Raw genomic sequence first — 18,609 nt, forward strand, 5'->3', positions numbered from 1 at the left:
CTGAGCAGGGAGCCCGATGCGGGACTCGATCCCGGGACTCCAGGATCATGACCTGAGCCGAAGGCAGTCGCTTAACTGACTGAGCCACCCAGGCACCCCAGAGTATTTCTCACTTTGTTTTTTTTTAAATATTTTTATTTTTTTTATTTTTTTTAAAGACTTTATTTATTTGAGAGAGAGAGAGAATGAGAGAGAGCACATGAGAGGGGGGAGGGTCAGAGGGAGAAGCAGACTCCCCGCCGAGCAGGGAGCCCGATGCGGGACTCGATCCAGGGACTCCGGGATCATGACCTGAGCTGAAGGCAGTCGCTTAACCGACTGAGCCACCCAGGCGCCCAATATACACAATTTTTGTCAGTTATATCTCAGTAAAGGTGGGAGTAAGAAAGAGAAATAGCTAGGCAAAAACATCTAATATTTTACCTCAAAATACAGATGTCTGTATGTTTGTCTTCGTTCCATTGAATCATAAACCTATTAACATCAGTACCTGTAGCACACTATAGTTAAATGAACAGGACTAGAACTAAACTTACTTTTATCTGTGTGCTGCAAAGTCTGGAATTTAAAGCTCCAGAAACCACCTTAAATATCTCTTATCACCCTTTCAAAAATTGAATAAACAGTAAAATTTACCTTGAAGCCCACATGTTGTACAAATCCACTTTCAGCTTGCATCTGCTGGAGTTTCTGCTTCTTTAACTTTTTAAACTGTAATAGTTCCTTATATTCAGGTAAATTCCTATATATGACAGGAATACTTTCTTCATCCTAATAAAGAATAAAAGAGAAAACAAAAATGTTTGATAATTAAAATGAACTAAGTATAAGAAATACTGACACAGGGACGCCCAGGTGGCTCAGTCGTTAAGCGTCTGCCTTCGGCTCAGGTCATGATCCCGGGGTCCTGGAATGGAGCCCCACACTGGGTTCTCTGCTCCATGGGGGGTCTGCTTCTCCCTCTCCCTCTGCCTGCTGCTCTCCCTGCTTCTTCTCTCTCTGTCAAATAAATAAATAAAATCTTTAAAAAATAATAATAAAATCTTTCAAATTGCTCCTCTAGAGTATCCTCTCCTTCCTCAAGCCCCACAACGGCTTAAAATCTCCCAATGGCTTCCTGTCTACAGAGACAAGTCCAAAGTCCTCAGCTAACAAAAGATTCTTTACAATCTCACACTTCACCTACCTCATCTCACACTTTCTTTCACCCATTTCAAATTCTTGTCAATTAAAGATGTTAAATTATAGCTACTGCCTTCCTATGTCAGCACAGAGAATGACAAAATATGTAATAAATATGTAACACTAATAAATATAATGTGGCCTAACCAAATAATGGGATAAGAAATTTTAAATGAAATTTATTAAATTCAGATATATTTTAAGCTATTACAGAGTAAAAATGCTGCCAAATTTTTTAATTTGCATTTTAGGTCTAAGGATACTATTAAATTTGGTCAACAAGATAAGAAAAGTTAAATCACCTCACAACCAGCAGGATGGCTACTATCAAAAGAAAAAAAAACAAAAAAACAGAAAATAACAAGTGTTGTCAAGGATGTAGAGAAACTGAAACCCTTGTGCACTGCTGGTGAGTAAGTAAATTGTTGCAGCCACTGCAGAGAACAGTATGGCGGTTCCTCAAAAATTGAACGTAGAATTAACATGTGGATCCAGCAATTTCACTTCTGGGTATATACCCAAAAGAACTGAATGCAGGGACTCGAACAGGTATTTGTACACCTATGTTCATGGTAGGATTATTCACAATAGCCAAAAGGTGAAAGCAAACCATGTCCACTGACAGATGAACCAATAAACAAAATGTGGTATATACATACCACGAAATATTATTCAGCTTTAAAAAGGAAGGAAATAGTTATACATGTTATAAGATGGATGAATCTTGAATACATTATGTTAAGAGATATAAGCCAGTCAAGAAAGGGCAAAACCTGCATGATTCCACTTATATGAGGTACCCAGAGTAGCCAAATTCATAGAAACAAAGTAGAATGGTAGCTGCCAGGGGCTGGAAGCAGGAGGCAATGGGGAGATGCTGTTAAATGGTTCAGAGTTTCAGTTTTCCAGGAATTAAAGAGTTCTGGGGATTGGTTGCACAAAAATGTGAATGTAGAGGCACCTGGGTGGCTCAGTAGGTTAAGCGGCCGCCTTCAGCTCAGGTCATGATCCTGGGGTCCTGGGATCGAGCCCCATGTCCGGCTCCCTGCTCAGTGGAGAGCTTGCTTCTCCCTCTCCCTCTGCCTGCCACTCTGCCTACTTGTGCTCTCTGTCAAATAAATAAATAAAATCTTTTTTTTTTTTTTAAAGATTTTATTTATTTATTTGAGAGAGAGAGAATGAGAGACAGCACGAGAGGGAAGAGGGCAGAGGGGGAAGCAGACCCCCTGCTGAGCAGGGAGCCCGATGTGGGACTCGATCCCGGGACTCCAGGATCATGACATGAGCCGAAGGCAGTCGTTTGACCAACTGAACCACCCAGGCAGGCGCCCATAAATAAAATCTTAAAAAAAAAAAAAATGTGAATGTACTTAACACTACTGATCTATACACTTAAAAACTAGTTAAGATGGTAAATTTAAGGTTATATGTATTTATCACAAAATTTTTTTTAAATACTCAAACAGTTACGGGTATTTAAAAATAGTTGGGTATTTTTGGGTATAGTTGTTATAATCAGTTTTCAAGCTTACTTAAGGAGGAAATACTACGACTAATTTCAAATGAGGCTAAAATGGTATACAGATTTTAAAACTGTATGGAAGTATATACATGTAATCATATTCTCTCTCTAGATATTGCTTTTCTTTTTTTTTTTAATAAAGATTTTTATTTATTTATTTAACAGAGAGAGAGAGAGAGAGTGCACAAGTAGGCAGAGTGGCAGACAGAGGGAGAGGGAGAAGCAGGCTCTCTGCCGAGCAGGGAGCCCGATGCGGGGCTCGATCCCAGGACCCTGGGATCATGACCTGAGCCGAAGGCAGACGCTTAACGACTGAGCCACCCAGGTGCCCCTAGATATTGCTTTTCTGAAGAGAAACTGCAATCTGTAAATTTTACCACTAGTGGCTTCATGAATATACATTTGAATAATCAGAATGATTTAAACTGGTGCTCATTTAAAAATAAATAAATTAAATCAACCAAACAAAAGTTAAATCAAATTCAATCTACTACATGTATTAATCTACCCCTCACCTGGCTAAATTTTGTTCATCCTTTAATGCCAACTTGACTAGCACTTCTTTAGAGTTCTTTCACTTAAACTCCAAATCTAAATAAAGTACTTCTTTTTTTTTAAAGTAGGCTCCGCACCCAGCATGGAGCCCAACATGGGACTTGAACTCACAACCCTGGGATTAAGACCTGAGCTTAAGATCAAGAGTTGGATGCTTAACCAACTGCACCACCCAGGTGCCCCTCAATCATTTTAAAAATAAGAAAATAAGGGGAACAATCAAGCACTTATACTGCCTTTTCCATATGTACCTTCGGGTAATCAAATAGTTGATAAAGAGGGGGTTACTTCACAGAATATTTTATCAAAAAAATAATGAAGAAATGAAGGAATATCACTATTTTGTAACATCGAATGAATTAATGAACCCAGGCAATGATCAACAGCTACTATGTCAAAAAAAAAAAAAAAAAGACAAGCAGATTGATGAAAGTACACATGAAGTAGTCCTGCTCACCCTAACAAACAAATCTGGGTGGTGTGATCTGTTAAGAGTCTGACTCTTGGGGCACCTGGGTGGCTCAGTCAGTTAAGCGTCTGCCTTTGGCTCAGGTCATGACCTTGGGGTCCTGGGATAGAACCCTGCGACCGGCTCCCTGTTCAGAGGGGAGTCCGCTTCCCCCTCTTCCTCTGCCCTTCCCCTGGCTTGTACTCTCTCTCTCAAATAAATAAATAAAATCTTAAAAAAAAAAAAGAGTCTGACTCTTGGTTTCGGCTCAGGTCGTGATCTCAGGGTCATGAGATTGAGCCCTGCATCAGGCTCCACAGTCTGCATGGAGTCTGCTTAAAAATCTCTCTGTCCCACTCTGCTCCTACACCCCGTGCATGCTCACTTGCTCTCTCTCTCAAATAAATCTTAAAAAAAAAAGCAAAAAACAAATCTGAATCTGGTCAGTCATCTAGACCTACTTTCAATTTACAGAAAATTCAGGGAGCAGAAAAACGGAACTTCTAAGTGACACCAATTATCTAGACCTACTATCAATTTACAGAAAATTCAGGCAACAGAAGACAGAATAACTGACACCAAGGAGAAGCAAACAAAATACACACAGTGGTAAATTCTAATGACCCAATTTTTCAACAAAAAAGTTATAAGAGGAGAAAAGGCGGATGGGAAGGGAAGGAGGAAAGGAGGAAATCTATTGCAATTTATGACTGGGGAAACGTGAACTGAGCTTATGTTTGATCGTATAAACAATTACCTTTTTATAAACATGATAATAACTCTGTTATGTCTGAGACTTGCTCCAAAATAACCCAGGATGGATATGAGGTGGGTAAGAAGTATAGATGAAAATAAGATTGCAACAAGCTGATAACTATTGAAGTTGGATGACAGGTGCATGTGGGTTCATTGTACTACTTTATATTTGCATTTGTTTAAAAAATTTATTTTATTATACATATAATTCATTTTATTATTCTATTTTTTGCATGTTTTTAAGCTTCCTCTCATTTACATAGTATATAATAATATATATTATTAATATATAACAATTTAGCAATGTATTGTTTTTGATTTTAACAATATATTGTTTTTTAAAAAGCCCATAAATTTGCCTGGTAATTAAAAGAAACCAACATTCTCTGAAGGGTAGGAATAATTTAAAAATTCTGATGCTCTTGGGCGCCTGGGTGGCTCAGTTGGTTAAGCGACTGCCTTCGGCTCAGGTCATGATCCTGGAGTCCCGGGATCGAGTCCCGCATCGGGCTACCTGCTCAGCAGGGAGTCTGCTTCTCCCTCTCCTGCTCCCCCCTCTTGTGCTCTTTCTCTCTCTCACTCCCTCTCTCAAATAAATAAATAAAATCTTAAAACAAATAAAAATAAAAATTCTGATGCTCTCATTCTGTACCCCTGATCTGTATAACACATAAGATAAATATGTTTTTATATAAATAGGTAACTTACTGATGCTTCTTCAATAGCAGTGTTCATGTGGCTATGAAAACAGGATCGGTCATCATCTTCATCCATATATACTGGTGGTTCATGGGAAGTCATGAAAGTGGAAGGTTTAAAGAGATGCTTATTAAGGGGGTGCTGTCGTCTGCTTGTTGAAGACTAAGTGAGAAAACAAATTTTTAATTGAGACACTGGATAATCATTCAAAGAATCAAAGATACTCAAATATAACTATTACTTCCCTCCAAGTCTATCTATTGAAAGGATTTCAGCTCTACCCTTCAGCATAGTCTTATGTGGTTGTTTTTCCTATATTACCTGGAATTTTAAAGCACAACTAGATTAAAAAAAAAATGTAGGGGGAATATCCCAACAATAGCACAATGGATCACATGCTATCTAGCTTGTAATTGGATCCCCAGCATTGATCACACTCTTGATATTCAAATGCTGAGCACTCCTCTTACAGTCATCTTATAGAAGATCAGCGAAGATGAAGTAGCCTAAGCCAGATATATTTAAAGATGGAGGTTAAGTTTCTTGTTCAGGGTGCTGCAGTTAGATAGTGGTAGAACCAAGATTACAAACTAAGCCTGTGTGGGACCAAAGCCCTTACTCTCAAAAAACTGTACAGACTGCCTCTCTTCATAGACAGTATAGCCACAAAGAGTAACCTCATCTACAGGCAGAATCATCATTTCATCTGTTTCAAGATTCAAACTCTAACCGTGACAAAGAATCACTATGTCAGTGGGTGGGCTAGATCACTATAGTCGAAATACTAACTTAAAATTCAGTGCACCCAAAGGAGGGAACACATTTAAGTTTCTTTAGTATTCCTTTGTTATCATTACTAGTCTTAGCTGTGAAAATATAAGGTGCCCAACATACCTAAAGTTAACTTGGAAATTAACCATGAAAATTAGAGCTGTTAAATTAAATATTAAGGTTCCAACATCCCAAAGTTATAGGATGAACTCTACATATTTGATATAAGTAATGCTGTATTGGGGGGGGTGAATCCAAGATATTTAAATCAACTGACAAATTAAAACAAGCTTCCAAAGCTTGGTAAAAAGATGAAAAACAAAACTTGTAAAACATGTAGCTGTAGAGACAATATTCCTAATGTAAAATCACTTAGTAAGGAAGCTTCAATAAGGATGGGTAACAGCATTAGATATGCTCTTATTTTCTTACGTGAAGGGTGGCAGTGGTGGTGGAGAGGAAATATCAGGATGATTTACTAAGGACATGAAAGAGGCCAATTGTGTGCTTTAGTTTTTGCAATTAAAGCAAAAAATTGGCTACAATTTGATGCAGTGGTCTATGTAGGAAAATGTAATAGCTTTTTCACTGTAAAAAGCAGCAGAGAATAGTGGAAAAGGCCTGGGATCAGAATCAGAGGTCAGTGGTTCTCAGACTTAATAGCTATATGACTGAACAACTGACTCCATTTACCTTAAGGCCACTTTGCTGTTTTGTTTTTTTTAAGGCTGTATTTTTAAGTAATCTCTACACCTAACAAAGGGCTAGAACTCACAACCCTGCAATCAAGTCACATACTCTATCTACTGAGCCAGCCAGGTCCCCCAAGGCCTAGTTTTCTCATCTATAAAAATGCTGTAGGGGTGCCTGGGTGGCTTAGTTAACGGTTAAGTGTCTGACTCTTGCTTTCAGCTCAGGTCACGATCTCAGGATCATGGGATCGACCCCCGCATTGGGCTCCATGCTGGGCATGGAACCTGCTTGGGATCCTCCCTCACCCCCTCCCCCTCTATGCCAACCTCCCTTCTTCCCTTCTCCCCCTTCTTAAAAAAAAAAAAAAAAAAAAAGATCTAGAGCAGTACCTGACATAAAGCATTCAATAATAATAAAAGCTAGCTATTAATATTGTTATTAGTAAAGTGAAAGTGATAACACTACCTACACTTCTAGAATTGTAGTGAGGATTAAATAATGTATTTTAATAAATATTCCTATTTTTGGATTTATGTAGCATATCGAAAAACAGAAACTGATTATGTTTGTTGAAGAGTCAAACACCCTAAAATTTTTAACATCACAAAGGCCTTTCTGATATACATTCAATCTACATCTTTCAAGTAGCACCCATTCATATAAACTAACCTATTCCTAAGAAAATAAAGAACATAAAGATCTTTCAATTTCATGGAGTAGCAACAATGGAATCCTATCCTGTGTCCATGCCCAGTATAACAAAATGATTAGAGTAAGTCAGATTTTAAAAATAAAACAACTTTGTTTTGATAAATGTATACACTTTTACATAGCAATTCTGACTTTGATAAGTTTAATCTAAGGTCTAAAGTTTACTTTCCTATTTTCTTTTTACCTTTTTGGAGTATATATATAAGTTTGGTGTTCTGCCTGGGACTGGAATGCCAGCTTTAGTTAGTTTTATGAAATATTTCTGCACTCGGCTGGCAACCTAAGGAGATATGACAAGTCATTTAACATAATTACAAGACATGCAATACCGGAATAGTTTTTTTTTTAATTAAAATATTCCTGTGTATCTTAATGAATGCTAATAATTTAAAATTTATCATAAATCTAGAAATAATTTTAAAGTGCCAACAAACACACTTATATTTTAAAATCTAGACAAAAAATCATTAAAATACAGGAAATGTGTTTGACTCCAAAGCTAAATACATATTTTCAACTAATGAATGCTCATGCTTATACTATTAAAAACACACCTATTAATCTCAATGGGAATGTGAAGAAGAAAACTGCTAGATTTTTTTTTTTTTTTTAAGACAACCACAGAATACTTCCTAAGTATGTCACAAATCTATCAGCACAGTCTAACCAAAAAGTACACAACCTGGTGCACTCACTAAACATTCAACAGACACTAAGTACATTACATTCTTATTTTTCAGTAATGATTGAAGCAGAATTATCTCAAGTTGTTTCAGAAATCAACACAAAATATACCATGTTAAAAACAAAACAAAACAAAAAACCACATATTATAGCATTATGTAGCTAAAAATGATGTAGCAGATTTGCTGATGTTAGTGGCATTATCCTTCATTAAAAACTATCAAAAACATGCCAACAATATGGGGCCATCTCCTCTATTACCTGTTTGGCTGTTCTATTGCCCAGTTCATCTGCTATCTTCTGCCAGCGTCGAGATTCTACTTCTTCAGGAGGGTATTTCAGGAGTAGCTGTTCAAGCTTTTTCTAAGACAAACCGAAGACCAAATTTAAGAAAGTTAATACTGAGTTTCATAAATAAATACATTTACATAAATGAATAAATACATTCACACTTCTTTTTAAACTATTTCCCTCCCCAACTTTGGGGGTTAGGTCACTAGAAATCCTCATAGTAGGAAAAATTTCTAGTAAGGAACATAAGACTTCACAGGAAAAATGAGATTAGAGAATAAACCTATGGAAAACCTTGTAAGATTTTCTATTCGCTTAAGCAAAAACACAGCACCCCCCCCAAAAAATTTTAATTAATAATACTTTACACATCTTAGTAATTTCCATTGACCATCTTTTCTTGCTAGACTATGTATGAGCTTGCTCCTATAGATTTGACAAAAACATCTAAATTCATTCGGATTTAGACAGAATATTTAAGAGACTTTTCCTTCCTTTGTGTGGTCTTCCATTCAAATACTTGATTTTTAAATTCTTACCTATCCCCTAAATTGTTCCACAGTTCTAAAGATGCAGAATAATCTGGATGCTTGAAATGAATTTCCTAAACCTTTTCATAAACACTGAACTCATTATAGCTCTGGGGTTAATCCTCATATGAAACAGAGATGTGTCTCAAACCTTACTCATGAATAATCCTAGCCATATGCCAAACCGTAACAGAATACTCTGGCGTGGCTTTGTCAGCTCCCCTCCATAACAAAAACAAGAACTCATTCTCAGGCACTGCTTTATTTGGCCCCAGGTTTTACTCTTCCAAAGCTGTATTACAAACACTTTATTCCACCCATTTCACTATCTTTTTCAATCCCCTTCCTATAACCCAGATTCCTTTAAGACCCATCCCCAAACTGGAATTTGTATATTCTCAAAATCCAAAATTCTTGAAGTGTGATAAAAACTATACAGAAATAAGTTTAATATTTTCAGTTCTTAGTTAAGAGGGATCATCTACAACAATACACACTTAGTCATAATACTGACTCTAATCTAAATCTTTTTTCTTTAACATACACAATTTAGTAACATTACCTGTTCTTCAACACTCCACAGTTGGTTAAATGTTTCAGGTTTGGTATCATCACAAAGGCGTCCTCTTATCATCTGCATATAAAATAGGGCCTCTGTCAAAAATAATAAAGACTACCATTTGACGTAGTGAAATAAAACACATATTGTGGGAATTTTTTTTTTTTTTTAAGATTTTGTTTATTTATTTGAGAGAGAGAGAGTGAGCACAAGCATGGGGAGCAGCACAGGGAGAGGGAGAAACAGGCTCCCTACTGAGCAGGGGGCCCGACGTGGGGCTCAATCCCAGGACCGTGGGATCATGATCTGAGTTGAAGGCAGATGCTTAACCAACTAAGCCACCCAGGTGCCCCCATATTGTGGAATTTTTTGTTAATTTCAAAATATTTTAGTAAATTATTTAATGTGTAATTTTTTTATTATTTACAAAATGTTTTCACATTCCTTTATTTAGTTTTTATACTAGTGGCAAGGCCAGGACTCAAATCCTGGTTAAATTACACTGCACAGACCTCTTATTTTTAGAATAAAGAGTACGTATCACACACTGTAAGGGGCATGTTACATGTACTACTCGTTTAATCTTCACACAACTCTACAACACAGGTAATATTAATCACATTTCATATAAAAGGGAACTGCAGCTTGGAGGCTTTAATATAAATGACATCTGACATTCCACAGCTAGTAAGTGGTGGAGATGGGATTCCAACTCAGATTTCTCTTAACATCAAAGTCCATGTCCCCACTATCTTCAGTGAAAAACTGCTTAAATTTTAAGAATACAAACCAGGAAATGTTAAAATATTTTGTCTATAGTTCAAATTTTCCTGCTCCAAAGCTTTATACTGTTTACCTGAGGACGACTGTTTGAGCCTTCAGGACCATCACTCAAAGGCAACATAGAATATGAAAGGGACTCTCCATCCTTCTTAGGATCTAAAGGACTTTTTGGTCTAGCAGGTAAACCTACTAAAAAGAAGACCAGGTATAGGATTATTAAAGCAAGACTGCCAGATATTTCTCTATTTAAATTCTTATCATGTAATTTCTTACCTTTATCGAAAACAAGCTTAACTCTCCTAGTATGTCTTTTACGATTTTTAAATTCTCTTTCAAAGTTCCCAAGGCTATTGGTATATTGGTCCCATACAATCTCGGGCAACTGAACAACTCTCTGTGGATATGGAAGCCCTATATCAGCCTGGGAGAAAAAAAAAATAAAGTGACAGTCTAAATTTAATTCAAAAAATTATCTACCACAGCCAAATTTTCAGAGGACTCCAAATCCAAATTACCATCAACCAGGCATTTCTGTTCACTGTTAAATCCAAGAGCCAATAAAGTTAATATAGTCTAAACGTTAAAAAGTAAAATGATAGCAAGTAGAGGAAGAATGAGTTAATAAGACAAAGCACTATTTTTAGATATAGCTCTAAAGCTGAACTATATAGACGTACTTTATCACTAATACACTTTAAACATAAAATAACAAAACTAAGAAAGGTTTTATCTTTAAGAACAGCATATGAAATGTGTTTGACTGAAAAAGATGAGATCTGATACACAGAATTCATTTTATTTATTTATTTATTTTTAAAAGACTTTATTTATTTATTTGACAGAGATCGATACAGCAAGAGAGGGAACACAAGCAGGGGGAGTGGGAGAGGGAGAAGCAGGCTTCCCGCTGAGGACCCTGGGATCATGACCCAAACCGAAGGCAGACACTTAACGACTGAGCACTCAGGCGCCCTCAGAATTCATTTTTAAATATACCCCCAAGTTCATGACTTATTCATAAAACAATGAATTATTTTCACTATATATAATTCTTATCACATACACAAAAATTATGACATCTTGAGAATCAAAACTACACATTTAATCTATTTGGAATTCAGTTATTTAACCAACTACCTTTAGAGAAGTCATTAGTTGTCATAATTACTAAAACCAGATCATTATAATCAAAATATCTTTTGATAGGGATTTGGTTTACATAGGTGTATGTTTTTTGTCAGAACTTTTTGTCAGAACTCATAGAACGGTACAATTAGAATTTCTGAATTTCACTGTGTGGAAATCTCACCTTAAAAAAGTTTTAAGAAAGATTAAAAGGTAATAATATGCATCCTGAAGTGTTTTGGTGTAAAGTGTTCATGTCTGCCACTTTGAAATTCATTCTTGAAATAAGATGGAATGAAGGATTGAGTCATACATGATAAAGCAAATATAGTAAAATGTTAATTGTAGAATCTAGTGGTGAATATGTGCATGTTAACTATACAATACTTCCAATTCTTCTGTGTACTTAACATTTTCCATAGTAAAATATTGAGAAAAACATCAGGTCATAAACTATGAAACTGGCAAGCAAAATCCTGTTTGACAGTTGTTTTTTTTTTTATATAAAGATTTTATTTATTGGGGCGCCTGGGTGGCTCAGTCGTTAAGCGTCTGCCTTCGGCTCAGGTCATGATCCCAGGGTCCTGGGATTGAGCCCCGCATCGGGCTCCCTGCTCCACGGGAAGCCTGCTTCTCCCTCTCTCACTCCCCCTGCTTGTATTCCTGCTCTTGCTATATCTCTCTCTGTGCCAAATAAATAAAATCTTAAAAAAAAAAAAAAAATGTTCCTTGCATTCTATATGCCAGTATATACCACAAGTTTCCTTAATGTCCACTAAAACAAACAGATCACATGTCAACAACTTAACTAATATAGTAAACCTAAAAAAATAAGTAAATTAAATACAGATGGTACGCAACTTATGATGGTTCAACTTATGATTTTTTGACTTTACGATGGTGCAAAAGTGATGCATGCTTCGGATTTTGAATTGTGATCTCTCCCCAGGGTAGGGATATGTAGTACAATACTCTCTCGTGCTGCTGGGGAGTAGCAGCAAGCCACAGCACCCGGTTAGCCACGGGATCACAAGGACAGAAAATCTATACACCGACAGCTATTCTGTACCCGTACAACCATCCTCTTTTTGACTTTCAGTGTAGTATTCAATGAATTACATGAAATATTCAATACTTTATTATAAAATAGGCTTTGTGTGAGATGATTTTGCCCAACTGTAGGTTAATGTTAAGTGTTCCGAGAACCTTTATGGTGAGCTAGGCTAAGCTATGTGATGTTCAGTAGGTTAGGTGTATTAAATGCATTTCGACTTACAGTATTTTCAACTTAAGACAGGTTTATTGGGACATAACCCATCATAAGCTGAAATATCTGTATATATAAGTAAACACACACATACACAAAATGGAAAAATCAACTTCTAAATTAAATCCAGTAGAAAAATTTCTTTCCAAGGAACATGTCTTTCACAATTACTAAGTATCTAGATTTAATGTAATTCCAGACATTTTGATTAAAAATTATTAAGATGGCCAATATCACATCTCTGTTTCTGAGATAAAGTGAAAAGAAATTAAGTTCTTTTTTTTTTTTTTAAAGATTTTATTTATTCATTTGACAGAGAGAGAGACAGCAAGAGAGGGAACACAAGCAGGGGGAGTGGGAGAGGGAGAAGCAGGCTTCCCGCCGAGCAGGGAGCCTGATGTAGGACTCGATCCCAGGACCCTGGGATCACGATCCGAGCCGAAGGCAGATGCCCAACGACTGAGCCACCCAGGCGCCCCGAAAAGAAATTAAGTTCTAAACTAAACCTGGAAGTGGAGAACTAGCAAATAACCAACTGCATATAAATCTAGTAAAAAAGCCTAATTGCATCTTTTTTGCCCACCAGAGAACATGAATAAAGATCAAGGTTAATAATTTTTTTGCTAATATTAACTCTTCTATCACCACCTGTTCTAGTTGAATCAATTGTAAGTAACCACTATAAGTACTATATCTTTTTGCACTAGAAATGTTTAATAATGGCAATGCAGAATCAATAAACACTTAACTGGACTCAAGAGTACAGAGAGGGTAAATAGGGTCCTAAAAAGTTTAGAAGTCTTAGCAAATCAATATATAAATTCCATATTCATTATGATATGAGAAAGTAATGATTGCCAAGTAAATAATATAGCTAGAAAAATCCAAATAATAAATTAATACAACTAAATGAAACAAAGTCCCCAGGGCTGTTCCCTCAACACCTGGTAGACCACTTTTGTGACTCATTCAAAACTGGTAACTAATAATTATACTAAGTTATTGTTTTGTTTTTTAAGGTGGAGAAGTTTCTTTATCATAGTTTCTGTTTTAATGTTTTCACACAATGCTGATTAATATTATGCCTCTCAAATTTATTAAATTTGAGTCCCTAATTCAAGATACATACTACAGTATAAATACACATCTAGATTATCCATACTTACATACAAGAGAGTTATAAAAACATGAATCACTTTCAAATGATTTAACTGTTAAATACGTTAAGTTCTGTTTTAAGGAAAAGAGAAAATTAAAAGGAATTTTTACACTAAAGTAAAGGACGTTACAAGGGCATTAAAATTTATACTTCCTCTTCATGGACTTGGCAACCATAACCTTAAAGACATTTGAAATAGTTTTTTGTTTTTATCACCAATATTTTCTATCACACTTCATGGAGAGTTACAAAAGTACCTCAAAACTAAAGCAGTTAATAAATCCTGAAGTATTTTTTCTTTTCGCTTTATTAATCCTTAAGTTGTGAAAGAAGAAGGAAAACCCTCTTTTCCTTTTTACCTAAGATGGGAAAGGTAACAGGAAAAGATCCTAAAAATGGCTAGGGAATGGGACATCAAGTTCCTAATATAAATATCCAATTAAACCTCTCGGCTATTTTCATTGGAGTATATTCTTTTCGGGGGCGGCGGGGGGCAGGGATGCTTAAGAAGGCAGTATCCTGCCTCAGTAGTATGGTTAGTTTAGAAGGGAAAAAAAATTAAACATTTAAAAAAGTACATACCCATATTAAAAGAATAAATCAAGTTATTACCGAATATATTTCAATAAATCTTAAAAAGTGCTCAATATATACCTTCTTCTGGAGTTTCTCCACAAATCCAATGGGATTTTTTAGTGCTTCTTTCTGGTGTTTGCCTAAACTTTCAAGGTCTTGGACTGCTTGAGAACGTTGAGCTTCGAGTACAGCAATCGTCTGTAACAGTCTCTGATAACTACAGAGACAAAGAAAAATACCTCACTAAAATTTTCTAGTAACAACAATAAATAAAAACTGAGTTCAAGCCATGATCTACTATTAAGCCACACAGTCTTTTTAAAGTTACCTGAAAGAGTTTAGTAAAACATATTACTGGGAATAAATGAGGTCTTCCTGAGTTACGAAGTACCTAGTCAGAAAATATCAGTTAGAGAAAGCAAAGCCTTATTTCCCCATCCTAAGTTTTTACCTCTTGAACCTGAGTAAGTACAGAAAATTAGAAGGCATCTTGACTTTCCAACAAAGTCATTAAGAAACTGCTAAATAAAAAACAATAAAATCATAAGGTTTTAGCACTAGGAGGGATCAGCAAGTTCAGCCCCTCTGTTGTATTCTGTTGGAATAAGGAATCCGAGGTACATTTTCTTGCCCAGAGTTAAGCCAACTGTACAATAATTAAGACATGATTTTAGGCGTCATGGTTCTCATTTGCTCTTTCTATTATACTTTCACTCTACAGGAAGTTTACTTTCCAAGCAATTCTTAAGTACTGAACATTTTTAAAGAAGAAAGGCCTTAAAGATACTTACTCCCTACCTACAAAGGTCTGTTTAGCACAACATATAATTTTACCCACACAAACCTACTATCTGCCATTATCCTGAAATCCACTATGGTACTAGTTAATTGTCTTCGTCTCTCTCACTTTGATTCAGATTGTCCTGCCTCTCTAATGTCTATTTTCAAATATCAATGCACAAATGGGAATATGTTAGCCCAAAAGTCCTGAATGTTCAAATACACTTTGCAAAAAGAATGAGGAAAAAAAAAAAAAAAAGTCATTCCAAGTTTGCTTCAAAATAAGTGGTTAAGTCCTTAAATGTATAGGTAAAACACAATTTTTCTTTATGGTTTCAAATAAATTTCACTGCATTTCCCAACTAAGACTGTAAACTCCATAATGCCAAACACATCTGAGAAGTTCACTGTTTTGCTTATCCAGTGTGCAGCACACTTCCCAGGACAGAGATGATCGATAAATATTTTTGAATGAACAAATGAATAGACATGTCTTGTGCAATCAAAAAGTATACTGAATCTTTTAAGTTCAGAAGTCAGCAAACTAGCAGAAATTTCAAAGGTAAAACAACGCAATTTTGAGGTTCACAGCCACAGCCTAATTGCAACATGGCATTCTCTATCAGGACACTTCTCCAGCCCCTGCCTACAACATACCTATTCTTGCTCTTGAAATGTTAATAATTAAGGTAAAAACTAGTAACACTGAAGGGTAAGACTCCTCTCAAGCGAGAGATACTTTATTTAAAAGTTAGAACATAACTGGAAAGCAGGAACCATACCAAGTCACTCCTGGATAAGTTACAGAGGTTAAGTCTAAACCCACTTCCACGAAGCCCCCATTTGCTGTGAGGTATATGGAGTGCACAAACCCTGCCTGTGCTGGCTATTTCCATGAGGCAGGCTCACCGAGGCACAATGTTAGGATGATGGTAGTGAGCTAAGTACTAGAACCTATCCTCTCTACAATACTCTTGACTGGCATACTTCACCTCCAGAACTCCTTCCCCACTAGCTGAATAACCAAAGATTTGTCATGGTGTCCTTATGACTGATCTCTGCTTTAAGCAAGACTTACATATTTCTGTATCATTAATATAAAAATGAATATGAGTCTATTAAACTTGTAGCAAACTGCTGTAAGCACAATAACAATTAATAAGGAACAAGTAAGAACATAGTTATGGAAAAAATAAGCACAGGCTTGAAAAAAAGTGCTGTAGTCAGTTGTTGATGCTGGGAAGAAAGGCCTCCTCTCTTTGAAACCAATAAACTGTAACAATTTTTACTGTATTTAAATTATTTTTTCAAAAGAGATGACAAAACAGAACTCTTCAAACTCTATTTGCTTCTCTTTAACCAAGATAAAATGATTAACAAATTGAAAGTCCCACGATAAACAATGGTAAAAGACTTAAAGTCTGGAATAAGTGAAAAGACTGTAAGAAAGAGGTAAACTCAAGTCTTCTAGACCAGCTAATTTGAATCATTTGAGTACTCTTTAGAGTCCTCAGATTTTTTTTTTAAGATTTTATTTATTTGACAGAGACAGAGACAGTGAGAGAGGGAACACAGCAGGGGGAGTGGGAGAGGGAGAAGCAGGCCCCCCATGGAGCAAGGAGTCCGATGCGGGGCTCGATCCCAGGACCGTGGGATCATGACCTGAGCCGAAGGCAGACGCTTAACGACTGAGCCACCGAGGCGCCCCTAGAGTCCTCAGAGATTTTACCAGTAAGATTACCATATATATTCCTATGCAGAAATGGAAGCAATCATAAAAAACTAGGGTGACATCTAAAAAAACCAGTATGATACAGTCAAATCTATTTTCAATCCCTCCCACCTACCCAACCACTTCACCTCCAAATGCAAACTACTAGAAACTGATCCAGACATCAATCAAGGCAAGACTCATTTGTTCACTAATTTGATAATTATTTACTAAGAGAATTAAGGCACTATCCTAAAAGCTTTAGTAATTATCAAAGCAAATCAGGCAGGCATGGACTTAGGTATAACAGAGAAGGAAAAAACTGTATGGAAGTGAATGGATAGGACTGAGCATGTTGTTGGGGACAGAGGATGCGTATGTGAGGTCCATCATCCTAGCCTGTCTACGTTTTTGTATGTTTGAAATTCTCCACAATGAATTATAAAAGAAAACTTCAACTTCAATCCAAATTAATGGAGGAATTAACCACTGTACTCTTCCTAGGCTGGTCAGATCACACCTGCTACTGTATTCAGCTTTGCTTTAAGAGAGACAACCAGGTTCATGAAGAGACAAGGTGGATGAGAAAGTATGTAATAAGAAATAACAAGTGTCTTAACATTTACTGAATGTATACTATAAGCCAGACACTGTATTTTAAGTATAATAACACAGTCCTCACTATAAACTTACAAGACGGTACCATTATCACTATTTCACAAATAAGGAAACCAAGGCACAGGGACGAAGTGATTTGTCAAGATCATACCAGCCATTTATTGTGGAGATGTGATGTGAGGAATGGTTAAGATTCTGAGAATATTTACCCAAGAAATTAAAATCTCCAACAGAATATTGTTTCCACCTTTATTTAACACACAGCTATGTAGAAAAGGAAATAGACTTTTACAGGTTATAAAGAGTCAAACCAGAATCAAATTGTGATAAAGGCACAATATGAAGAAAAACACTGTCTCAGTCAAAACCAGTAAAAGATGGCAGTACAGCACCCAATCACCACAGATGTTCACACAGATATTTAAAGGAAATTCAAGCACTAAAAATACTGCAACTCTTTAATTCCAGCAAAACAGGCTACTTTCACACATTTGCTACTACTCACTCAACCAAGTAATCTGTAGAATGATTTTTTAAATGTATATACTTTTGTGTGAATGAAAGTATAGTTACAGCATTCCCACAAGGACAACTTTGTATTAAACCTATCAAAAATTATTTGTTATCGGGTGCCTGGGTGGCTCAGTTGGTTAAGCGACTGCCTTCGGCTCAGGTCATGATCCTGGAGTCCCTGGATCGAGTCCCGCATCAGGCTCCCTGCTCAGCAGGGAGTCTGCTTCTCCCTCTCCCGCTCCTCCCTCTTGTGCTCTCTCTCTCTCTCTGACTCTCTCTCTCAAATAAATAAAATCTTTAAAAAAAAAAAAATTTGTTATCTATTTCTAAACTAAATCCACTGCTACAAATAGTAGGCTTGCCTGTGGCAAAGAATTGTTAATTTTATTGTCTCACGTCTTCAATGTAAAGTAAGTTTAGCTTTTATACTGTGGAATTTTATTTTATTAAAATATTAATACTCTCCAGTTCTTTCTTTTTTTTTTTTTTAAAGATTTTATTTATTTATTTGACAGAGAGAGAGACAGCGAGAGAGGGAACACAAGCAGGGGGAGTGGGAGAGGGAGGAGCAGGCTTCCCGCCGAGCAGGGAGCCCGATGCGGGGCTCGATCCCAGGACCCTGAGATCATGACCTGAGCCGAAGGCAGTCGCTTAACCAACTGAGCCACCCAGGCGC

The 18,609-nt window shown here is 36.5% G+C and overlaps 1 protein-coding gene across 15 annotated transcripts in view; it reads right to left on the reverse strand.

Annotated features, from left to right (window-relative positions):
- Positions 1 to 18,609, reverse strand: part of ZZZ3 (zinc finger ZZ-type containing 3) — a 101,887-nt gene that overhangs the window by 9,802 nt on the left and 73,476 nt on the right. For 11 of the 15 annotated variants that reach the window (XM_031027210.2, XM_031027217.2, XM_031027216.2 and 8 more), the window contains 8 exons: positions 14,390 to 14,528; positions 10,458 to 10,605; positions 10,258 to 10,373; positions 9,405 to 9,476; positions 8,283 to 8,384; positions 7,522 to 7,617; positions 5,172 to 5,324; positions 637 to 771 (listed from right to left, as the gene is read on the reverse strand). In XM_031027210.2, the coding sequence (XP_030883070.2) occupies positions 637 to 771; positions 5,172 to 5,324; positions 7,522 to 7,617; positions 8,283 to 8,384; positions 9,405 to 9,476; positions 10,258 to 10,373; positions 10,458 to 10,605; positions 14,390 to 14,528 (961 nt within the window). Of the gene's footprint in view, positions 1 to 636; positions 1,000 to 5,171; positions 5,325 to 7,521; positions 7,618 to 8,282; positions 8,385 to 9,404; positions 9,477 to 10,257; positions 10,374 to 10,457; positions 10,606 to 14,389; positions 14,529 to 18,609 lie in introns of those variants that run through there. The other 4 variants (XM_031027214.2, XM_031027212.2, XM_081817013.1 and 1 more) reach the window with 3 other exon arrangements.

Source organism: Leptonychotes weddellii, chromosome 4 (assembly GCF_054177405.1).
Source record: "Leptonychotes weddellii isolate Sample4059 chromosome 4, ASM5417740v2, whole genome shotgun sequence".
In the NCBI taxonomy this organism is placed as follows: Eukaryota; Metazoa; Chordata; class Mammalia; order Carnivora; family Phocidae; genus Leptonychotes; species Leptonychotes weddellii.